The sequence below is a fragment of the Sturnus vulgaris genome, chromosome 16 (genome assembly GCF_052056855.1).
Source record: "Sturnus vulgaris isolate bStuVul1 chromosome 16, bStuVul1.hap1, whole genome shotgun sequence".
Classification (NCBI taxonomy): domain Eukaryota; kingdom Metazoa; phylum Chordata; class Aves; order Passeriformes; family Sturnidae; genus Sturnus; species Sturnus vulgaris.
In genome coordinates this window covers 5,815,063-5,840,656 of record NC_142258.1, presented here as the reverse complement: position 1 = coordinate 5,840,656, position 25,594 = coordinate 5,815,063, and the positions used below count along the sequence as shown (strand labels likewise).

The 25,594-nt window shown below is 42.3% G+C and overlaps 1 protein-coding gene across 7 annotated transcripts in view; it reads right to left on the bottom strand.

Annotated features, from left to right (window-relative positions):
- Positions 1–5,312: 5,312 nt before the first annotated feature.
- PDGFA (platelet derived growth factor subunit A) overlaps positions 5,313–25,594 on the bottom strand; it is a 36,517-nt gene continuing 16,235 nt past the window's right edge. Inside the window, exons 5-8 of one of the 7 annotated variants that reach the window (XR_015807204.1) lie at positions 23,474–23,600; positions 21,756–21,838; positions 20,644–20,757; positions 19,762–20,532 (exon numbers count right to left, since the gene is read on the bottom strand). Coding sequence is in view for 5 of the 7 variants with exons in the window: in XM_088174357.1 (XP_088030483.1) it covers positions 15,504–15,637; positions 23,474–23,600 (261 nt within the window). In the remaining 2 variants the exon portion in view is untranslated. Of the gene's footprint in view, positions 6,870–8,594; positions 9,829–15,463; positions 15,638–18,459; positions 20,533–20,643; positions 20,758–21,755; positions 21,839–23,473; positions 23,601–25,594 lie in introns of those variants that run through there. The other 6 variants (XM_088174357.1, XM_088174358.1, XM_014869779.2 and 3 more) reach the window with 6 other exon arrangements.

Genomic DNA, 25,594 nt, shown 5'->3' with positions numbered 1-25,594 from the left:
TCCTGTATGCCAGTTCAGTGATAAATTTAGGATTGCGACATGCTGACCCAAAAAAAACCAAAACAAAACAGTAAAATCATGACAGGCTATTTTTGGTTTCAAAAGAAACTCCTCTCGCTGGGTCTTTTTGAGCCCTCACCTCCATGTACAGCTGCAGAGGAGAAGGAAAACAGGATGCAGGCTTGTAGAGCTGGAGGAATGGAACGTAAATCAAAGGAGACAAGCTGGTCCCTGTGTGGTGCCTGGGTTAGACCCCAACCTTTGGGCAAGGTGAGCATTTGTCGCTTGCTGGGGACTCTCCCAGTAACAGCTTTGCCCAGCTGCCTGAACGTTTACACTGGGCCATAGCCGCATCTCACTTTTTCCTCCCACTGTGTCACCTCCTTCCCTTGTGCTGACAAGTGATTTAGACAGCCTGCCCTGCTGGCCCTGCATTTGAAATGTAAATCAAACATGGGACATAAAGCTGGGTTTCAAAGTTGACTATTAACTAGGGCGGAAGGGGTGGCGTAGCAAAAACAAACAGTTCCAAGTTCAAGTCTAAACCATGAGAGCAGGCTGAAAACCCTTCCTGCTCTCCCATCGCCAGCCAGCATGAGGGTGAGCGCTCTCCCTGGGGCAGAACATGCTTAGTGGCTGCCTGAGCTCCTATCCCCGGTGCCTAGACTCCAAATCAAGTCTGACAACTGACTTCAAAGGGAGGAAGGTGCTGGGATGCCATGGCTGGCATTGCACATCAATATGCAGTGGCTTTAGTCACAGAATCACAGAATCGTTTGGGTCAAAAGGAACCTTTAAATGTTGCCTAGTTCAGGGCTCCTTGAAGCTCCCGATGCTGGAAGGTTTGACATTGAACTCTGCAGCAGGCTGGTCCAATAGCTCACACCCCAGAACACTTCACCAGGCCCTGCCTTGGAAAAGCTGGTGTTTGAAAGCAGCATCTCCTCAGCTTCCACCAGGAGAGCTAATGGCCAACTGTACCTCCCAAGGTGTGGAGATCCCCTGAACCTGGAGGCACCTCTTCTGTTCTACTGCTTTCAAAACCAGTGGAAGTTTTGCCCCAAAACTATTGGAGGCCCAAAGCAAATCAGTGTGAAGGTGGTTTTAAGCAACTAGAGTGTACTTTTGCCATTACAGAATGTAGTTTAATATTTATTTACCTGTCACCCCAAATAATTCTGGTGGGATGACCAGCAGCAACACTCATTTTCTCTTCAATGATTTCTACTGACTTAGAAATTTGTCTCTGGCAGTTCTGTAGTGTCACCATTAAGGTCCAACTTGGAACTCAGAGACATGAGTAACTGATAATACAGAGAGGTGTGAAGCAGTGCTGCTAAGGACACCCATCCTAGTACATAGCAGTTTCCTGGACTTGGCCTGGTCAGCATCAAATCCTGCCTGAATACAAGGTGAGATTTCTTTGCTCTCAAGGGCAATCCAGCAAGAAAGTAAGGCCTCACCTTTTTCTGAATTCCTTAAGGGGAGGGAAGCAGTGCTGTGGTACAGCTGAGAGATGTTTCCCCATCTCAATTCTGCCTTTTCTGTCCCCAAGGCTGTGCTGGCACCTCTGTGTGCACAAGAGGCTGTTCCACCCCAGGGAGCAGCTCCACCCCAGGGCTCTCTGAAGGCATGGAGCACCAAGTGCAGTTTCACATGAGCTGCTAACCAACATCCCTTCTAGTAACATTCCTTTGTTGATAGCTTGGACTGTTTTCAAACAGGCTTTGTCATCTCCTCCAATATGGGAAAGCATTGTCTGAAGCCATACAGGATTATAGCTGTCCTAGTCTTCCTGTAAATAATGTGTCACTGCAGTGAACTGCTCTGCTCCTCATTAGGCAGCATTGCAGAGCACGCTGAAGCCAATTTACCAGAGCAGCAGTGAGGATATCATCTCACCATCTCTATTTCCATTAAACAACTGGATCTAACTCTCTTTTATTTTTAGGCTAACCATGCTGAGCTTTCAAATTGCATTGATGATAATGTAGCTTTTAACTGATTTGTCATGGCTGGTTGTTTTGCACATGAAAGTTGCTACTAGCAGATTAGGGGAAAAAAATCCACCATTGCTTCTTCTATTGCTCAGGAAATTGCAATCCTCAATCTGCGGCTTGAAAAGCATGTTGCCATGGAAATGATGCTTATGCTGTCGTAAATAAAGGTATTCCAGGGTCACCAGGGTCTGCGGCATAAACAGGGGCACAAACACTGCCTGGAAAAGTGCCAGAGTGCTTTAAACATATAGGAAGATAATTTTAATGGTATTTTGCTTTCACTGTTATCATCAGAAGGACTGATGAAGGTTAACACATAGCTATGACCTTGGCACAAAAGCGAAGCAGAAAAAGTGTCGGCTCCTGGTATTAATAAGAGTAGAGAAAACCAAATCACAGCTCTCCTGACCAGTGTTTCCCAGCTCAGTCAGAGCAGTGTTCTTTTCCCAGTGTGTCTTTCACACATTCAGCAGTGAAATCTCATTGTCTGTTCACTCCAGGGCAGTTTTATTGGATTCATGAGCATTGCACACAAGAGCTCAGGAATATCAGTTGATGTTGTGAAATGCTGTGTCATGGACTACCTGCTGATGCAGTGAATATTCCCTGGTTCTCTGGCTACATCCCACCTACAGCCCAGGAAAGCATGGGAAATTAGACTTTTCCTTGGAGGGGAGACACTTCTGAACAAGATCCCAGCTGAGGGAAAGAGCCCGTGTGTGTTTCACTGCACCCGTGTGAGGACAGTGGGAAACAACTCCCTGCAGGACCAGAGCCACCATGGACACAGTTCCAAAGGAGAAATCCAGAGGCCAGCAACAGAGAGGGTTTGGGATGTGTTGGTTCATGTGAGTGTTCAGGAGGAAAGCAGGCAGTTACTGTTTCTGGTGGGTTCTTAACTGTTCAATGGACTGCTCAATGGCATTAAATGGGCCATACCCTGAAGCTGCCTTGGGCAGTATCAGATCAAGGATACACGCTTTTCTCTTTGTGTTTTAAATACCCACACAAGCATTTCGAGCACAGGCAGTCACTTTAAATAAAACTACAAGAGATTGCAAATGCCACAGCTTGCTTATTTACTTACTGTCTCTTAGTCTGCCCAAAATGTGGAAATAATGTTTCCAGAGATGCTGAAATTCATGTGCCTGTTGAGAATCCTGGCTCCTGTCCTGGATGATATTGCATATTCAAGGGATGATTCACTCACTCCTGAGAGGGAGGAAGGACTGTACCAGCTGTACCACCTCTCCACGGCTGACTGACAGCCTGGTGATGTTTCCACAAGGAAGCCTCATGCCTCCAGGTTAAGCCAGCAATTATGGAACAAACAAAAGAGAAGTGAAATGCAGAGATGAATCACTGAGAGACCAAACAAAAGAGAAATGGAAAGGTGATGCCAAAGCCAGCATCACAAAACAAAAACAAAATCATCATTAGTCTAAGCCCAAAATGTCTAGAGAGGATTCTTAATTTCTTTTTTGTGTAAATCAACAATGTACTTTTACCATCTGCAAGGGAGGATTTGGGAGGGACCAGGGCAGCTTTTAGGTCTTTCTCACCTCACTCCTGTGAGAGGGTGGTAAAACCTACAGTCAGCAGCCCTCGGTTAAAACCAAGCAAGACTTAACCCAAATACTCCTGATGGCTCCATAAACTGACTCAAAAGTTCAAGAAATAGGTTTTCCTCTTTTGTACTCCAGCTTTTAAAAATGCTTTCATCCCTGTTGGGGCAGGAATTGTGTGGGATATGGGGCTGACACCATGTGCATTACACACCTCGCATGGATTTATCACAGAAGGGCTGGCCAGGCCTTCGAAGGCAGCTGACAGCTCCCAGCTGGCCAGGAACTCACTCGTGTGGCCTCTGCAGCTTCCTAAAGGGAACAGGGTGGAAAACCTGGGCTCAAAGGTTGCCCAGAATGACTAAGAGAGGAAAAATCCCTCCTGCCACTCCTGTGCTAATCAAAGGGGTGTGGAGAAGTTTCAATTCCTCACTGCCAAAGAGGAAAGTAAGATATACATATATATATATATGTATATATATAAATTACACAGCCAATTCCCGTATTAAGGAAGAAGCCTTCACGCTATCAAAATCAGTCTTGAAATAATCTTGCTTGTGGTGTAGGGAAACTGAGCCAGATAGCCCAAGCTCCCTTGAAATGTCTTTCAAACATCTAATCTGTTTACTCCCAGGTTTTACTGCTGGCAGTACCTGGGACTTCGCCTCTGAGATTTCCTCCAGTTTGTGATCCCAGCAGGTCAAAGTTTCCAAAGGTGGGGAGAAGAGGCAATCCCTTTCCTGCCTGTACAAAAGGTATGTGCCTTGGGGCTACTAATTTAGAACCAATGAATCAGGAATAAGTCACATAAAAACCGTCCAGCACTGGTGTTTACAGAGCACCTCCTCTGAGCAGAGAAAGGCGTGTGTCAACAGGGAAAGTGCCGTGCAGTTTGCGTGGCTCAGCGTATTTAAACAGCTTTTGCAGAGATGTGAACGTGTTGCCAGGGAAGCAGGAGCCCGTTCGGATGGAGGTGCCCTCCTGCTCTGTACAATGGGGAAATGGAGCTGCCCCTGCACTCCCCGCTTTTTGTTTTCATCTTTGCAGCTTAAAAAAAAAGACAGAAAAGGCAGTTCTTCCAGAGGCTGATTAATGGCCCTTCTGCACAAACTGCATTTTGCACATATTTAAAAATCTTGAGCTAGATAACTCTTTGACCTAAAATATAATAGGTTCCTTTTCTTTTTCTGATAGTGTCTGACATTTATACGTTTTCATACCTTATTTTTGAAGCAAGTCTTTTCTAACTTGAAGAACAAAGTGGCCAGGCTGTGGCTCTGGATACGTGTGCACCCCCTGCACCTGTGTAGCTGGTGGCTGCTCTGAGACATCACTAGTCCATCTCTGGGGCTCACCAACACCTCTCAGACCACCAGGAGAGACATCCCAGTCTGGCAACAAGAAGCCCAGGAAATGTGCCCAGCACAGCTCCCATTCCCATGGTCTGTGGTCCCTGGGGTGATCATTGTCATGCCCTGCCTGTGAACCATTCCCCAGATTTTCTCTTCCCCAGAGCTCTCTGTGTGTGTGATGTGAGACCAGGTTATATTAAGCCCATTGCTGAAAGGACCAGGGATGATGGCTCCCATGGGCACATAGCAACTATGGTACAGAAAGAGTGAAAAATTCAGGGAACAAGTGGCACTGTAATCCATCTTACCTACCCGGAATAGATGTATCCATGTACTGATCTCTATAAACACACCCTTTCCTCCATATGGGTGGGTATATATTTATATGCACCAGCCTCAAAATACCAGTAAGTTTTTATTAGCCCCATTTGCAGATGGGGTGATGATGACAGACAAAGTGCTTTTATCCCTCTAGGCTGCTCCTGCTTGGGAGGGGAGAGTTGGAGTCTTCTCTCCCCAGGAGAGGTGAGAGAGGGAGGTGAGTTCTCCCAAACCCCCAAGGAGCTTCTTGGTTCAGAGATCTTGCTCAGCTCTCACTTGGAATCATGCTGGCAAATAAACATGAAAGTGAAATCGGCATTGTGAGATAGTTATGCAAGAGCGGGCGGATCCCAGGACTCAGCCATTGTTCCAAACGTTTAATTAACATTATGAAAACTGATTAAAGGAAAATCTTTAACCTCCAGGGAAATCCCATTTTCCCTCACTTCCCATACTGCTGTAATTTTCACAATGTAAGAAGGAAAGTGTTATTTCAAGGCATGATTCATATCAGCTACAACCTGATCTTTGTCACAGTCATGTCCTGCATCTTAAATAATCGCCAGCAGTGACACCAGATGAGGACACTTCTGAGACAGCATTTTTCCCCCTTTATCCCATGACCTGAATTGCCATCATAATTTCTAGACTTTGTGTCATCCTGGCACGATGACAAGTGTTCACCCACGCTCCAGAACTAAAAGTTGGTTCACAAGGACAGTGATACCTACCCAGACACAGCATCACAGATACAAAGTGCGAATGACACGCCACAGTCCGGCGTGGTAACAGCAGGGGCTGTTTGCTTTGGTCACCACAGCAAATTCCTTTGAAGGCAGGAGAGTGGAGCACCATCTCCAGTGACTCCCATCTAACCTTGAGTGAACCATTTACCCTTTCTGCTCATTTAGAATTGGGGACAAAGGCAGTGTTACCTCTCAGGCCACTGCAAACTCCTGAATATAACCAAGCACTGGAGATGTTTAGGTGGAAATTGCTATTGTAAATTATGTTAGTGGAAAGATTTGCTTTCAGCTGCAGTGGGTCCGTGAGCGTGTACAACCCCCCCAGTATTCAGCTATGTATGGGTGGCACATTGCCTCTCTGCTCTTCCAGACTATTTTAATTATATGGCATGGCCCATCAGAGACCTAATCCTAGGATCTAATCCTGGAGGCAACAGACAGCTGCCTGTCTGCCCTGTGTACTCAGAGATGCGCCCTTGGGGCTGTAGTGAGGGTGATGCAGACGATGGCACAGGAGGACAAGCACTCGCCCCACACACAGAGCAGGCACCTGCCCAGAGACAGCCCTGGTCACCCCGTGGCCAGGCCACCACCAGCTCCTTGACCCCTCTGACATGTGAGGGGCACTGGGCAGACCCCTGGGTCCTCCCCTGGTTAACAAGAATCTGGGTGGATGCTGCATCTACAGACCTCCAAATCTAATTAAGAACACACATGGCTCCAGTCCTTTCCGAGCATCAGGCTTATATAAATACACACACATATAAATATATGGTACAAATACAGCCTCTGGCAGCAGGAACAGTCTCGTACTCAGATCTTCAACAGTTCTTTCCATCTGTAGATCCTGCAGGTCAAAGACATTGCAGAGCTTCAGGAACCATTCTGAAAAGGGGAAAGATTATTTTTTCCCACTGTTGTCAACATGGACATGATGCAAAATCCATTTTAATTAAGATAGAACACAGTGATCCTCGCTACCCTGACTCTGAAGAACAGGCACCACTTTTGTGCACACAGAGACGTTAGTAAAGCAGAAGTTCTATTTGTAGGATGAAATTCCTCCTTCAAAAAACACTAGAGGTAAACCAAATTCACACTGTGAATACGGAATGTATGAAATTCTGACTCAATAAAAGGCAGACAGCTGTGTTTTCTGATAAAAATGTGCCTTTATTTTTTAATTTCTCTTTTCGTTACCTGGATTCTGTGTTTGTCAGAGCAACAAAAACAAAACATAGTTTCTTTGATACGCAGCAAATCTGAAAACAATCCTGCAAATAGCACAACACAAAAACTCCCACAAAAAGGGAAAGCTATAAAATTTGAGAGGCGACAAGGCTTTCAGAAGTGCCAGTTTCCCAGTGCAATGGCTGGAAGGGTGGCCTGGCCTGGCGGCAGTTCAATCATTTTGTAACGAAGGACAAATACTTTCAACATCCTGAGAAAGAGGGCGGGGGGACGGGGGCACGACTCCCTTGCTTTCCCTCCTCCTGCTATTCTTTCTCCACCCTCCCCCCACCCCTTGGATTTTCAATAGCTCTTTAGTGTTTCCATCAAAGGCTTTTACCATTCATCCTCCCTTCTGGTGCCTGCCTTCCACCTGTCTATCCATCACAGCCCTAACCCAGGTCCCTTTTCTTCCCCCCTTTGCTATTTTTCACGCGGTGGGATTTGTTTATAAGCTTCTGTATTACCTAAACTGCAGGGGAAGAGGCTGCTGGGAGGAAAGTGAGAAAGCAGGATTAAGGAGGAATAATTCAGCTCCACTGCATTTCCATCTGAACGGTCATAAAATGTGCAAATCCTGTTCCTGGGAATTTCATGTCAGAGGCCTTCCCTGCCACTGCCCTTCCGGTACCCCTTCTCTCTTACCCTCTCATGGAAAAACAAGTGTTGGGAAGGATGACTGTAACTCCACAGACCCCAAAAGCCATGACGTTTGTGCCAGCAGGGAGGAGGCTCCTACAGGCACGTGTGCAGGGAGACACTCCAGATGTGGCCATAAAGTACACACAGCGGGGTGGGAGGCTGCAGGGATTGAATCCAGCAGGACAACAGGAGCGAGCAGGGAAAGGCTGCTCAATATGACAGCTCCCAACACCCCCAGCTAATTAATGGGTAAAATACAAAAATAACCTTTCAGGCTTGTTGGCTCTGTAAGTAAATCATACAGAAATACGTGATTCAGACCCCAGCAGCTTCAAGAGTTTCTACTCTCTCATTTTTAGCTCATCGCCATCACAAGGCACCACAATAGGCACAGGCCAACTTTCCAGACTCCAGAGACCCACCAACAATCCACCTGCCAGCAAACTGTGAGACAGAATAAGGGCCACTGCTCTGTACAGGTCAATGAAAATTTGTCACTGATTCAAGTAGAAGTCACTGCAACCCCTGGGCTACCTGACCAAACACTCTTAGAAGAGCAAGTAATGCTAAAAAAGGAGGTGGCCCTCAACATGTACCCAACCCACAAACCTTTTCTTGCTGGAACTTCATGTCATATCTGCTGGACCTGGCAAAAGCTAGCAGCTATCTTCCACTTACAGACACATCCTGGAGATACTGTGGATCACCCAGCAGATAGCACATGTCAAAATAAGTTCCTTTGATTGACAGTTATTTATTATTTTTAAATAAAATGAGAATAGATTGAATACTCAGCAGCAGCTCAGTTCTTTGTTTGGCAACTTCTTGGACAGCTTGACCGTACATATGACAACACAAAATAAATTTCACTTGCTTGCAGTAGCAGTTGGCTATAAATTCAGTCCATCGATGATTTATAGCTCTAGCAGCAGTGGGATATATGAAATGAGAAGCCCTTTCATCCTTAAACTGCTCTGCAGTCTGGTAGGGATGATGAAAGCCATTGTTCCTAAGGCCAGAGGAGAGCAGGAGGTCATTCAGCTGTGGTAGGAGGAGGTGTGCAAATTGGGTCCAAAGGTGAGAGGAGGCTGGGAGACACAGCAGCCCTTGATTTCGAAGAGCAGCCAGAAAGAAATCCTTAATGATGCTCAGCCGTGCTTTGCAGGCTGGAGGGGAGCAGTATTTCCATCAACTAAATGATCTCAACTCTTTGGCTTCCCTGAGGGCACTGCACCAGGACAGGCTGGGATCGCTCACCAGAGTCACTCTCAGATGTTTGTGCTCTTCCCACCCACCTGAGCATGTCTTTGGCACAGCAGGTGGGATCCTTAATCCTGCCGAGGGCCAGCCCCAAGCGAAGATTAGCAGAAGAATCTGTTTTCATTAAAATCCAACCTACCATTACCATCCTGTCTGATGGTTCGGTTTAAAATGCGCATGTCCAGCTCTTGTAGCAGCTCTATTTCTGCAGGGAAAGGGCAGTTCAGCAACCTGCCTCTTCACTTTCTAATGGCTCTCTTTCTTTTAACCAACAAGTAACTAAGACAGACACACTGAGGAATGTTAAATGCACCTCCTCTTGGAGAATTTTTGCCAGCAAGATCAATGGAATTGGGATTTTGCCTTTATTATATTTCTTTTGACTGTGGAACTGGTCTGATTTTCCTCTCAGTGAATTATTTTTTTTCCTGGAAAAAAAAACCCCACAAAACAACAAAACAGGAAAAGACATACAAATAAACACTAATACGTACAGGAAAAATACAAAACTTAGCACCATGCACTCCCCTCATTATTAGACAAAGGTTGGGAAGGGTTCACAAGTGTAAAACGCTCATGTGAATTATGAGATTACTGCTCAGTTTTCTTTCAAGTCGTGGGCTGGAAACAGATGGTGGCTGTAGCATTTATGACGGCACAACATGTTACTGCAAGCCTAGCCATCTCTCTCTTTCTCCTCTCAAAAATGCAGCTGCAAGGAAAGTTGTGGAAAATCACATTAATAGTCTCTTCCACCACACAGTTTTCCAGCCCTTCATCCCTGGCCAGCACATGGACAGAGCCATCTTGTATGCCAGCAAGAATACTCTCCTAATCCCTGTCCTGAATAGTTACCACTGACTGGCTTATTTAATAGCTAGTTAAAATGTGAGGTTTGTTAGCATTGTAAAAAAAGCCTTCAGAAAGCAGGTCTTTAAGGTCAGGGCAGATGCCATGTGATCCCAAGGGCTCCCTAAGGGAAACACTAAAAAAAAAGCCATCAGACTGTCTTTTAGCTGTTTATTATTTAAACATTCAGTTCAGGCCAAGCAGGTTGATTTATAAAGAAACAGAAAGACAGATATAACAATTGCAAAAGCATCTTTGTAACTCAGGAATCCAAATCTCACTTCCAAGCAAGAGTAGAAAGTTTCAGAAGGGCAAAGGCCTCTGGATTTTCAGTCAGACAGCCTTCCAATGACCACAGGCTTAGAAGGATCTGGGGCCCTGAAGATACAAAGAGCAACTAACCCCATATTTAAATATCTTGCCTATACGAAAGAAAAAAATGTCCATGTGTTTCAGTCCTGGTAGAAATGCCTTGCTGCCTAAAATATGTTCATACCTGGACTTGAACCCTTGAGCCAAGCCTGGGGCACAAGTCCTCCATTCTCAAGGCACCATAGAGGGCTCTGCTGACTCTCCAAACAGTACAGAACTGTTACCTGTTACCTAGGATTGCTGTGTGCTTTACAAGTGTGAAGCAATCCTGTATCACATCATTTCTGAGAGCATTAACTCTCTGGGATTCCAAAACTGGGATTTTAGAATGAGTTCTTCACTTGAGTTAATTAAGACTCTGTCAAATAATAATTTTTCCGGACCAGTGTCACTGGTGTATTGGGGTATCCATGCTGCTATTTTCACTTTGCTGGCCTCACAACCTGGTTGGGAACATCATCAGCAACATTATGTGTTCACCCTTAGCCACTCCAGTGTGTTCCTGCCATGCTTCCTGAAGCAAGCTACACACAGGGCAGCATTTCTGTCCTCTGGGATGTAGAGCAGGGCAACTGAAAGCAAGATAGACTTTTACCATTCCCTTTATCACTTTTCACAGCTAGACCAGGAAGTTGCTACAGAAATTCAATAGTGTACACACTTGAAACTCCAAGTAGCCTTTTGCCAGAGATAGACTCTCTCCAGGTGATATGACCATACATTTCCACTGCATATCTGTCATAACTGCAAAAGTCCTCAGACCTTTTCTCTAAGATAGAGAAGGTGCCATTTCATTTTTCTTTTGGAAACCACCTCCTGCAGAATTCATTAGTATCCCATGCAACAATGTACTTCCTGTAAGTACTGAAATATAAAGTGTATTAGAAGTTTCCACTTCTGTTTTTATCTTTTCCTGATCTAGCCTGAAAATTCTTTTGAAGTTCTTCAAAATGTTCTTCATATATGCTTGTTTTAGGAAACACCAGATCACTATTGGCAAACTTCTCCTTAATTACGTGAGATAAAGGAATCAAGATTATATGATCTGCTCAATTTCCCACCTTTTTAAGGTACCATTTTAGGATTTTTTCCCCCCCTTGCCTTTGAAAAGAAACATGCTGAAGAAACTAAGGAAGGGGAAGGCCCAGAGAGGGCAAGCTTAGCTCTGTGCTCTCCAGTGTAACTGAGCTTGCTACTAAAAAAACACTGAATAGTTAAAGATTTCCCTCATTCCTATGGAATGGTTTATTAAAAAGTTTCAGACCCTTCTGAAACTCACATCACTTTGGACAACACTTGAGAGGAAAAGACTAAACTGCACTGTGTTAGCACCGTGGGCTCTTCAGGGCCTCAGCTCAGCGAGTCAGCTTAGATCACGCCTAACTTTAAGCACAAGTAACTTCAAAGAAACAGCTCACACGCCTCAAGTTCAGCTTTGCACTGTCTCCCTTGATGAATCACAGCTCAGGGTGTGCAGGGAGCTGACGGGAAACGTTTGCAGTGGCTAAGCCCAGCTGCAAGGCCCAGACCCCTGTGAGCTCCACGGGCACGGCCCAGCCACTCCACATGGCCAGCAGCCCCTGCACAACAAATGGATACAAGCTCTTGGGCAAGCTCTTCTGAAGCACCTCCACAAGAAACATATCCCAGAACGGTTAAACTTTGATTTAAAAGCAGTGTTTGGGGCCATCAGTGAAGTACACAAGTGAGCATTAACCTGCCTGACTCCTGCACGGCCTGTTGAAGAAACCACTCTATCTGGGATAAATTGTTTCTGTCACTTTTGCTGCAGAAACCCCCTGGAGCCAAGGGGAATTCAGATCTTGGGCAGGTTTTTGAGTATCTTCCCGGCTACAAGGAGACCTCTGAGCAGAATAATTTACAGTGGGTGAGTTTGGGCCAAGAAATGTCCTCACTTCCAAGAGAGTGAGCATGGAGCCCTCAGCCACACTGGAGCTGCTGGAGCATCTCTCCCTCCTCCTCTGGCCCCATACAGACTCCAACAGCAGCTGAGCAGAGCCCAGAGGTGGAATCTGGCCTCTTGAAACTTCCCTGGCCTTCAGGTTAAACCAGCACCACCTTTACACAGAAATCACGTGTAAAGCCAGGAGCTAAGGAAAGGTGAAGCATGGCCAGAATGAAGGGGACTCCCCTTTGAATATCTGAAATGTCATTTCATGTCAAATCATTTCCCATCTGAAATGTCTGAAACCTAAGGTTTGAGTGTTACTGCCAAGAGATGGAAGGCAGAAGTCACAGTGACATCGTTGGGTCAAAATTAGTCTCTCTTCAAAACAAAGACAGAGACGCTCTGAAGCCAACAGAGGTTTCTTGAAAGTCACGTAAAAATGAATTAAAAGTGGATGCCCAAATCCCTTAGGCTGCTGAAAAAATTCCAGCCAGGGATGTCCAGCAAGTCTGGAGGGGTCCTTCATACTTCACTGAGGTCTAAAAGTTTGAGTTCATCCCCCAAGGGAGCTGAGGCCACCCAGCTCTTCATCCATAGGCCCTCCGTCAACAGAATCTTTCTTGTGGTCAAAGAGGGGCTATCTTGAATTTATGTCTTACTTCTCCCCTTGTGAGTAAACAAAACAATTTCTATGAGTAATTCTACCCACTAATTGCCAAGGAAAAGTCTGGTAAGAAATGCTCTGCATTTTTGACAGGTCAGAGGCTTCCCTAAACAAAGTTGTTGTTTTATGTTTTCTATCAGCACATGTTCACATCCGGGGTCTTCAGTGAATTCCAGTGTGGATGAGTCTCTGTGGGAAATTGCTTTTCCCTATTTTCTTGTTCTAACTGCTCCAGGAAATGAGTCTATTTTTACAACAACACTAAACAGCAAAATATGAAACCATTATCTGCTTCATGGCAAGAGTTTCGGGTCAGTTCTCAGGTAACTGTCACCTCCAGAGAAGTCAATGGAGTTGTATCTGCTCAGGCAAGGTAGAGACCTGACCAATTATGTAATTGGTTGATCAGTTACCAGAAACACAGAGCTACCACAGGCCTAAGGAGTGTCTTGTTTTCATGCGTCTCAAAGTTCATCCAAGCCCTGATGCATTGATAAGTGAAGTATTCCAGTATTATGGTCTGTAAAGATGATAATTAACTGCTGAAAGATTTAAGCATGAGCATTCTCTACGAACATATACTTTCTCACTGAATGATCCTTATAAGTAGCATCTCTTCTGGATCCTTTTTTCACCTGCCAAATAAACCAGGGTGGGATTTTCAGAAGTGTTTAAAATGTTTTTCTCCTACTTATTTGTGATTGCTTTCAAGAATGAAGATGTTTTCAAAATCCCAGGGGATTTTAAGCATTATGGGCTCAACTGCATCTCTGTGTGTTTCTGCTTTTTGCACACCTGATTTAACAGCTACTCTGAATCTCAGAGCTGGACAGTAAACCCAGTTGCCTTCATTATGCAAGATCAAAGATAGTACATAGAGGCTAAAACACCAGGTCTGATCTGAAGATGAGTGTGTAACGCTTGTTACAAACTTGGCTCTTTATTTCTTGGTTTGAGGGACTACTCCAGCCTTTATATGTGAACTTCTTTTCTGTTCAAGCACTCAAGTGAGCCTTCCTTTGTGTATTTTATCTAAGAACTTGGGAGACATCTAGCATGCACAAGTATCAGTCCAAACATAAATTCCTGAGTTGCCCAAAACTCAAACCAAGTCAGATTTGGTGGCCTGCTAGTAAGCCAAACATATAAATGATTTGATTCCTCTCTACAGGAAGAAGTAACCCTGGAAAAACGTGACATGAAATCTTCAAGTGACAGAAATTCTATCACTAGGATGCTCCCAGAATTTCATCCATTGATTATAAGCTAGACTAAGAGCTAGCACTTCCTTACCTTCTGATTGGGAAAGAGGTATTCGTGACTTTCCACCTAATTGGAAAGCTCACCAAACGTCACTCGAGACCAGCATGCAGAAAGCAAACTTAGAGACAATATCTAAGGAAAACAGAACCTAACCTATGACTTGTTCTTTGATTTACAACTGTGATTGTGGGCCCCACCTCACAGTCATATGCCATAGTAATAGGCAGCAGTTCAACAAGAGCCAGTCCTAGCTTTTCACATGTTGTAGTGATTCTGAGCTACTTCAGCACATACTTTAGACTGATGAAACAAGTAATTAGAATGACTAAAGAGACAGGTGGCATGCCACAACTGAAAAAAGGAAATGATTGAGCCGCCTTAGGTTTTGTTTATTCTACTTTTGAAACATTTTTCTTTTTTTTTTTCCCATACCAAAATTTGCCAAATTTCACATTAATTTTTCCTGTTTCAAATTTGTCTGCTATCAGTACAACTGTGAGTTTTCAAACTATATCCTGAGGTACCCAAATAGATCATCTGAAATGGGCTTACTGGCATTAGTGACTGCAGTCCTGAATCCACCCATGCCAAGAAAATATTTTCCCCAAGAACAAATATGTAATTCAAAATGGCAATCTCCATGGGAGCAGGAGTGGTACACTCCCAGCTGTTTTCCTAGTTGTATATACAAGACTTGTTACTTCATCTTTGAGGTCGCTTACAAAATACTTCAACACTCTGAGAGCACAAAGACCCCCAGCCCACAACTGGGATCCTGTGTCAGGAAGGCACACAGTAATTAAAAAATAAAGCATCAACTCTGCTCCATTTGCCTGAGGTCAATGGGATGTTTGTCCAAACCTAGGAGCATGCTCAGGCACCAGTGTGAAGAAGAGCAAAGACAAGCATCTCTTAAAGTGTTTTTCCATGTTAGGGCCTGGGAAAAAAATTTCAGATTGGGCCCATGATAAAAACAGTTCCCCATGGAAATGTTGCCCACACCATAAAAGGAAGGAATGACACTGAACTAAAGGAGAATGAAAATTGTCTACTGAATTTTTGTAAATTCCCATAAAATCTGAGTCTTGTTCTATGTGCATAATTTTGACTGTAAGTCATGAAAGGCTGACTCCTAAGAGAAGCAGGAAATGACTGGCTCATGATAGGATAAAAGGCTGCATAATTGCAAGGGCAGAAAGATGGATTTTCATCAATCACTACGTTCTCTGACAATATGGCAGTGGCTTTTGATCATGTATCCGATGCACAGTAATTAGCAAAACGACTTACCCTCAATCTTTTCAGTATTTAGCTCTAAGGGTGCAAGGATTCATTCTTGGAAAGGGAAGATGGTCGTGTGATTTAGGGCACTGGATGAGCACTCAGATCTGAGTCCTCTCCCTGGTTCTGCCACAGCCTTGCTGTATGACCTTGCACAGGCTTTTCTCCATGCCTCGGTCTCGCCTAAAATGGGATAACAATAGTTCTTTATTTCAGAGGAGATAGGAATACAAACCAGCTCAAGGCTGCGTCACAGAGATGCTACAGCAAAGAGCAGCACAGAAAAGCTCAGACACGGAATAATGCCTTGCTAATAAAATGTGGGAACACAGACAGTAATTAAATTGAGTAATAAACACAAAACATAGGCTGATTTTTGAGGAATGCAACACTGATAGGCTTTGTACCTGGAATTAAAGGAAATTCAAGTAGGATTCCTATGAGTTGACCTGACTCTGAGATCTGCTAGTAGTACAAACTGTGTATTAGAAACACCAAGAAAATTACTTCATTCAAAACCCCTACATAGTGTCTGTTTTACAGCAGCCATGATTTCCAGCCCAAATGAGGATCAGATAACTATCCAGGACATTTTCAAAGCCATAGGAGGGGCCTACAAACATAATTCCCTTTGATTCACAGTAAAATATGAGCATGCAAATCTGAGGTAGTTTTGAAACTTCAAAATAAAATCTGAAACTTTCAAATTAAAATATAAATGGGGCCACTGATCCTAATTAAACTGTCAGATGCCTGGAACAGCTTCAATGCCACTATTGCAGCATCACACTGCTGCTGAAATTAGACAGCACTTTAGCAAAGAGTCTTCAGTAGTATTTTTCCAAATGCAAAGATAAATCTTTTTCTCCAAAGCATTTGCCTTCCATGTCGGAGGTCAGTTATGGGCCTGTGGGTCTGGGAGAGAAGATCTAGGCATGTGCCTAGATAAACCAACTGATTTGGAGACCCACAGATCAAAGGCTGTTCTGTCAGGCAGAAATAGAGAAAACAGATATGAGACACATCTTAGGAAGGGAAAATAATTTCTGAGAGACAGAAAAAAGAGGGATGGGAAAGTCTGGCAGAGAACAGCTGGAAAACAGCCCACAGAAAGGCAACATGGACCTGAGGAGGAGAGGCAAGAGAACCTCATAAGTGGAAGGTTGAAGCCCATTGGAAGGAAGATACTGTTTTGAGCAAGAGTAAAAAGCCTAAACCCAATGTGCTGGAGCTACCTGGGAACCTGGGAGAGGAGCGACTGCCTGCAGTCACCATGCACCTCTTAACAAAGCAGATGCCAGGCAGGGCAGAGGACAGGAGAAAAGGAAAGCCAACTGGCACACAATCTTGGTTTCACTCAACAAAAGAAACTGAAGGACAGGTCTGGAAAGATGAAGCCCTGAATTAAACGTAATGAACTGGCTAAAGAATCAGTGACAATACACCATATTGTAATGCTGAGATTAGGTTTGGGCAGTCCTCTCTGTGTGTCTTTTCTGATCGGACAACACCTCAGAAAAAGATATAATCAGACCAAGAAGTTCTGGATCCCTGGACAGAGGAAATGAGTGCAGAACATAAAACAGAAAACATTTCATCCCCAAACTGCTGCCTACGATGTGGAAAGACAAAACCAACAATGTGTTCAAGCATTGCATGGAAGTGCAACTTTTGACAACCACCATTCTCGGCTCCATTAAGGCCCCTACTCACCCCCCACCCCACAAACAACAGAGCTGTCCATCAGATATTTTGTGGGTCCAACTGCTCACACCCTTCCCTGTAACACTCCAAATGCAGCACATTAGAAGTCCAGAGGGAGTCCACCTCCAGCAGACAGTGAAGAAGATATGACACGGCATTCACGAATGCACAGAGAACTGTTTAATTTACAGCCACAATGGTGAAACAAACCATTTCAGAGCTTGGACATTCAAAGTTAAGTCTGACACTCATTCTTATATTCACTTACTGTGCTTAAGTATTAGAGAACACAGGATTACATTAACCATACACAACAACCTGAGATCCCTGCGGGACCGAGGAGTGGAAGGGATGAGCAAGAATGAGGGACCAGCCCCTCAAGTGGTGTAAGCTGGTACAGCTCCATTGCAGGCAACGGAGTGATGGTGATTTACACCAGCTGAGGACATGGCCCTTGAAATGTCCAACTTAACTTTGAATTAACTTTGAATTAATTGTGACTCCCATGACAACCTTTAGTGTCACTGCTCCTTCTGGTTGTATCTGCCACTTTGAAGGACTAATCTCACAACCTGGCACGTGAGAGCTCAGCTGGACTACAGGAAGTGATGCTCGTGTTGTGACACTACTCCTCAATTTACCAGCCATGGACTGCATCCTCATCTGATGTAAATTAGCTTGGGGGCATCTAAAGTCAGAAACATTTGCCAATTTATAGTAGCTGAGAACATAGCCCTGAGATTTTTGTCTTTTCTGCCGCATGCTGTATGAACACTGTGCTTGACAACAAAGACTCGTGTGCGTTTCATTCCTCGTAACAAAATTAACTCAAGACTACAAGTCTCAAACAAGCGGCTATTGGAAAAGTCCCCATTCAGTCTTCACTCTCTCCTGGTGTGCTGAATTTGGCATAACACATTTATTTGCTGGCATCGACAAAACCTCTCAGTTTGCTTTGTTTTCAAGACTTTGCTACAAGGCCAGACTCCCTCGTGATGTAAATCAGAGCTCCAGGATACCCAGGGGAGTCACTCCCAAGGAGCTGGCCCACAAACCCAAACACAGCCTTCTCATGCCAGCCCAACCACAGGACCCTTTCCAAGAGTTGTTTTGCAAACTATTCCACTTAAGTGACTTTGACATCCTTTCACACCTGCACAGTGTCTGAGTGGGTCACGTAATGCTTTTCATCTACATGATTTTAATGGATATATGTTTGTTTTTTTTCTTTCATTAGATATCCTTTAGACAAAAAAAAAAAAAAAGGAACGGAGCAACATTATTGGCATCCCACTGAAACATAAATATATAAATTACATTTTATACACTTTCTTAAACGCAGACACATACATTCATGTGCATAACATTGTGAACAGTACACTTAGTGGAAAACAAGCACAGACAATCTTAGTTAAATGTATTTCCAGTTTTGGTGCTCAACAAATACACTGGGAAAATGATCACAAAATAGGATGGTGACTAACTATCTCTGCATTAGCATCTGAAGCCAATAATGCCTGTTAGCTAACATTGCTTTGTTTGGTTGAATTTGGACATAGCTACAGGAACAGGAGGGGAATGTTTGAACTATATTTAGAGAAATGGAAAGGTTAAAAATCTTGTTCTCTTGTTGTTTTAAGGTTCTGCAGTTCATTCACATTTGAAGATATTTTTATTTGAGTGGAAACACTGTCTTCAAGACAAACTTTTTTGTTGTTCCAAACTACGAAAACTCTTTCATCTCTTTGTAGATGTTTCACAAATAAAAGAATCCAGTAGTTCATTTTACATATCCAATGTAATAATCCAAATAAAACAAAGGGTACATAATCCAAACTACTGGGGTGGGGCAGTGATTTTGGCCAAGTGAGTAGCCATGTCATATCTGGCACAGCCCTAAATTTCCAAAGCAGTACAGAAGGATTTATCCATGAGGCTCCCACTGCAATCTGTGGGGAACTGAACATTTAATCCTTTGGCACTTTGAAAATACAGGAGCTGGTGCCAGAGTATTTTATCTGCCCTGCTATAGTTAAAATAGATTTTGATGTTATTTGGGCTATTCTACTACAAAAATATGACCACAAAATGCTTTTTTTTTTTCTTTTTTTTCTTTTTTTTTCTTTTTTTTTTTGGTTCAAGAAAACATAGCAGGCTTTCTCAGGTATATAAAACTGTTAATTTTTAGATAAAAATACAAACTTCACCTTTACAAAAACACATATTTCTGTTGAATACACATAAAGCATAACATTTTACCAAAAATAAAGAATTTTAGGTTTTTTCAAATATTTGCAGCAAGGTAATTCCCATGCCACCATGACATTATACAATGCAGATACAAGAATTTGTACATTTCACACAGCTCCAACATGTGAAATAAAAGTATCTGTATACTGATAAGAATGACAATTGCTAACACAATATCACTAGTAGGCAACTGGCATAAGTCTTAAAGAAAAAAAAAGGATTTTTGCATGGATATCCTATGATTTGTTTACGCACATCTCTCTTTTTTTTTCTCTTTTTTTTTTTCTTTTATGTAATGCTTTAAATTACGGGGGAGGTTGGGGAACATAAACCAAGAAACGTCTAGAAAATTATGCATAGGTATACCATTTTTATTTTAATACATCTCATTAGTTTGCATCCCACTAGGAGAAATACCATAATGTTTTGTGTTCTGCTTATTGTTATACCAGTCTTTTATATGTGTTATTGGCAAATGTAGTCCAAGAGATAATAAAAAGCTAGGCAAAGAGTAAAAAGAAAACTTAATAATCACTTTATGGTGTAAAAAAAAAAATCCACTTAAGGCTCCCCAGAAGGTTTTTTTGTATAGACTTTTAAAACACCACCAAGCAAGGATGTATTGTTCTATAGTGTTTGCGTGGCATTTGATCATTTCATACATTCCTGCTTTTTTTGTGCCTGAAGTCCACCAGTGTCCATCCATCTTCATCAAGAACGCAGGCACATTTCTTGACGTAAAGCACCGTTGACTGCTCTGACAGAAATCCACTATTCACTTAGATTTTTGTCATGTTTTTGAGTACTTTTGGTATCCTCCATTCATTCAACTGTCTTTTTTTCTTTTCTGTTTTTCTTTCTTTCGGTTTTTTTCTTTTTTGGACAGGGAAGCTTCCTATTGTTTCACAGAGTGCTACAATACTTGCTTTGATGTCACATTAAACAAATGTACATTGTCTCTTTGTTCTCATTAAGTGTTCTTTTGAGCCACTTTTTTCACACAGGAGAACAAATAAAGTATACAGTCAATAAGCACCATACATAGTAGGTTCAGGAATGTAACAAACCATGTACATCCATGTCCCAGAGAGAAGTTTTTTTTCTAGCTTATTTTCACCTTACATCTGCAGGAGAGAAAAAAGATACAATAACTCTATGATTAGAATCAAAGGTCCTGTCCTTGAAGTAGATGACTTAAAAAAAAAAAAAACTGTTCTGCATGAAGAGTCACTAACCTGGGACAAGAAGTTCTAAATGCTGTTTTGATTGAGTTTACATGCTCACTTTTAAAGTTGAATTTTAGAAAATCTTTGCTTCTATCATACTACTCCAAATAAATACCTGTTAATCTGAAACAGGATATCAAGTTTAGCATTTTAGAAATGATACATTGGTGTAAATGAAAACTGCCACTGGGAGTTCATGTGCAAAAACAGGGGCTTGAAATTAAATTCACCATCATCCAGGCCTTAGGAACAGACACTGCAAAATCCAAATCATTCCCACTCCAAATACCAGAATCAATTGCAAGTGCTGCAGTTTACATACTTTCAAGCCATTAAGAAATGGAAATTCCGTATTTAATTTGGAATGTGTGTCGCCATCATCATACATTGCTAATATGTTGGCCAAAGGATTTCAGTCATTTTTGCACTGAGAGGGTGTTAGTTTTTCAGTACACTGAAAACTTCATGAATTTTGATGACTGACTATCATCATCCTACTGAGACTGAACAGACCAAAAATAAAGATCTTAATTTTAATTTTCTGGTGTAAGTAACACAGGACTCTGCAACACAAAAGGAAAAAAAAAAAAAAAGTCTTTCTGGTCAAGTAAGCAGATCATCAGATTGTGTCAGGTGCATGTGCAATCAACCCCAGGTTGTGCCAGAACATGGGTTTGATGGTCACACAAATAATAATATTTGCTGTATGTACACTCAATGTTTCACAGCCAAGGACTGGGAACACAACGATTTGTAACTTGGCAATTCATTCATGCATTATCACGTGATGCTTTGACCTCAGAAATCAATAATAATGAAACACAAGCAGAGGCAATGGAACTTGAGATTTCAGAAGCTGAAGTATTAGCACCCTCCAATAAAAAAGAAATAAAAAAGGCAAGAAAAGGAAGTAGCTCAAGAATGTAAGATGCTGATGGTGATGTGGAGCTTAAAGGGAAAATACCAGCAGGTAGAATTATCAAAGCCAATCAAATCTAATCTCTTTGCAGCCTTGAGGTAGCAAGTGTCAAGATTTTGAACAGTGATTAAGTTGAAGTGATGATATTTGATTAAGTTTTCCAGTACTTGTGCTATTAGGGTGTTCAGCATATAGGTCCTACCTGAATATCAAATAGTTCCAGTAGGTTTTATGTTGGTTTTAACTTTTTTCGTTTCCGTTTTTTACCTGATTCCCTAGGCCTTCCTGTTAACATAAGGGCAGGGCTGGTGAAAAGCCCTAAGGTAATGCATTTCGTGTAACACTGAAGTCATAAATACTCAAACCGTTTACATTTCAAAGAAATCTCATTATCCTTTGCATTAAAGTATTAACTTTATAACGTCTGATTTGACATTGAGTTTACAAAGTAATTACACAAAAGTAAAGAAATAATAAACGAAGTTGGCATTGCACACGTCATTCCCAGGATCCATCTATAATTGCTGTTACCATGCAGTACTCAACATTTGCCTTCAGCTCTGGAGTTGAGCTATTTTCAGCTCACCATCCACTTGCAGGGTGCAAGCTTTGTTCCTATCAGTAATTAAATCATAGAAATGCATATTTTTCCATGATAATTCTGCCCCATTTTTTACACATATCAAAACAAAAAAAAATTAATCTTAAAATCATAGCTGCTTCATCTATGACAATTAAAGACAATTTCGAAAACTGAAATTGATCTAATGAAACTTTATCTCCAAACGGGAGACATATGAAGTGTATCAAACCCACATTAAAAATAGTCACTTTATATGTGGTTTTGTCTAATAACTCCACCTAGTTTCAGATAAACACTCAGCTCAGATTATAAATTGATGTCCAGTAAAATTGCAGCAGAAGTCTAACTTTGCTTTTATAGAAATTCTAATTCCTCTGCTCTGTACATAGCAACTGAAGTTTACATTTGCTTGGACCAGGTTTATGTCTCCATGCTGGATGGAGCCAGTACAGAAAACCCTTCCTCACCCAGCCACCTACAAAATCAATCACCTTTGGACAGCTTTCCTCCTATGTCTACCTGCTCTTCACTGATTCTTTAATTTTGGGCTGGCTCTACTGCACCCTTAAATTCCCTGCAGAGGTACAGAACAAACTTCTGAGGCTGCCTTCAGCCAGCATCAGGAGAAAAGAAATGTCCTTTTCACATAGTGGGTTTTCTGAATAAGTGTGTCAAGCCCTGCATTGATTACACTGTAGTAAGTAGATCAGAGCCAATGATTTTAGATTAATTCAGAATGATTTTTTGAAAGCCAGATTGAAAGTAATTTTTCCCAACAAATCTTTATCCATTGTAACTCAAAGGTTGTCTTGATAAGGCAAATTTTGGTTTAATGCAACAACTGACAAATTCTTGAGTACACATACGTAAGGAAACAACAAGAATGAGCAATGTTTTTTCCAAACAAACTCCTTAGCCTTGAATCCTAAATTTATTCCCAAGTGCTTTACATTAATTTCATTCATATTTTCCCCAAGGTCAAGTAAATCTCGGTGTTAGCCCTGTCTCCACAAAGTCTAAAGAAATTAGGCAAAAGAGTTCACCCATGAGCTGCAACATGACAACCTTTAACTTAGTGAAGCAAGACCTGAACACTACTGGGCATTTACATTTATTTAAAGGCCAGCCTAACGAGAAGTGATACACTTGAAATTTGAAATCTAAACTCCTTGTACAGCACAAACTGGCCCTCATTTGGCATCTTCAACACAGAGAAGTAGCCTGGAGCTTCTCTATTGAGTTCACTGTGAGCAACATTTGCTTTACGTTCTTTACTAATATAAAAAATAAGGTCCATATGAAATCAGCAATAATGCAAAAATAAAAGGAAAACATACCAGTTTCTTCTTCTCTATAATCTGAATTAGTATTTGATGATGTACAGGTGCATTCCATATGCTCTTCTAATCTCACCAGAACTTCTTTTAATTTTGGCTTTTTTCTAACATACTCCACTTTTGCCACCTATAAAATACGATGAGGTATGTACTGAGACACATCAACATGGTTACAGTTCAGAACTGAAGACAGATAACTATATACCTCTATTTTTAATGTAGCCAAACCCATATAAAATGTTAGCATACTAATCATCTTTTATCTTAATTGTGCATCGTGTAACTATTTACTGCACAGACTATTTGTTTATTCAAGTTCTGTAGTTTGAAACAATTTTCCCCCCAAGAGATAAAACAATTTCCCATTCATCTTGGTTTGATGTTTTAAGCAACTCAGTTTCCACATGTATCACAATAAACTTCTATACAGATATAAATCAGTGGTTGTTCTTGTAAACTGCCACTTTCAGCACAATCTTCTGTACGTGTTGTTAAAGACTGACAGTGAAGGCATTAGACAGGTTTGTAATACATTTTGTTATTTACAAATTGGTGTCTCCAGAACCCTCTGAATATGAAGTGCTCAACCCTACACAACCAGGATCTGAGCACCACCTTAGAAAGCAGTTTCATTCCTACTCCCTCCCTGTAATAACCTGGGGCTTGGTCACAAGAGCTCTCAAGCACAATTCTTAGGTCCCAGGGAACTTCCACTCCCTGAACTGGGTCCAGCCTTTGGCTTTATTGTGGAAAGCTGGCAGACAGAATATTTGTCCCCAGTCCTTCCAACTGTTCACAACTGCCCTGCTCCACTTACGGCATCCCTAAAATAAAAAAGTCTGGAGGACAAGTTGAGGTTGGAGGAAGGATCATGCTGGAGCAGCTCTGGCTACATGCAGATCTCTCATCTGAAGGCAACCAAGGCAGAACAGAAGGATGCTGGGGTGGGGGAATACTGAACACGAGGAATCCTGACAGCCAGGAGAGGAGGAATGGCAGAGAGGGCAGAGCACTGATGTTCTGGGGTGCTGAAGTGGCTCGTGGAATGCTGGCCACTGACTTGTGCTAAGTGTAATGTAGTGGGCATGATGGTCAGGACCATGCAAGGGAATATGGCCTAATGTGGACAAGGAGAGTGCTAGAGAGTTTTTAAGGGGTCCAGTGTTTAGTTCTCAACTGTGCTGAACATTGCAGAATAGGTGGTGATCATTTGCTTGAAATGGAAATCCCTGCAATTAAATCATGGCTCCTCAGACCTACTCATCTGACAAAAGGGCACAGCAGTATGGCTGTCCCAACAAACAAGACTACAAATCACAGGGATGCAGTGTAAATAAGAGAGATGAGGGAGCAGGAGGACAGGGGAGGCTGGCTGTCTCTACAGAGGTTACATGACAAAACCATAAAGGCTGGTCCAACCAAAGCTCCAGTCACTACCAAATAAAGCATCCACAATGACACTCCCAGCCACTGTTTCCTTGTGTGTTTGGTGGGGATTCAATGCTCTAAATCAATCTTCACACTGCGAAAATCATCCCCTTGCCCTTTCAAAACTGGAACAACAGTGTCACGAAATGAGAGTGGTAGCTGGAAAAACCCATTCCATTCCCAGTTCTCAGAAACTCTCTTCTGGCTCTGGGGTCACAACTATCGAGGGCCTCTGAATGCCAGTGAGAGAAGCTAGAGCAAAATCCTGGCCTTTCTAAAGCCAGTGGGAGATCTGCCTGAGCTTTCACAGAGCAAGGAGTTCAGATCCACATTTTAGTCACCACCCCTTCTGTCAACAGGATCTGGAGTCGATTTTAATTTACCCAGCAAGCAAAAGTTACAGAAACAGATGCAATAAGTGAAGTATCCACATTAAAAGGTATCTTCTGAACCTGTCAGATCTCCATGTAAACAGATTAAGAGCTGGCCATGACATACCAGAACACTTTATCTGAAAGACTAACTATGGATTGAAGCAGTATGTTTCAAAACTTCCTATCAGAACCCAACTCCATCAAGCCTTTGAACACAATGATTTGAAAATGTATGGTACAACTGAGTCATCTGGCATCAAAGGATGACTAATCCTTAAAATTTATGAAAACAAACAGTAATTAAGACACCTCCATCATC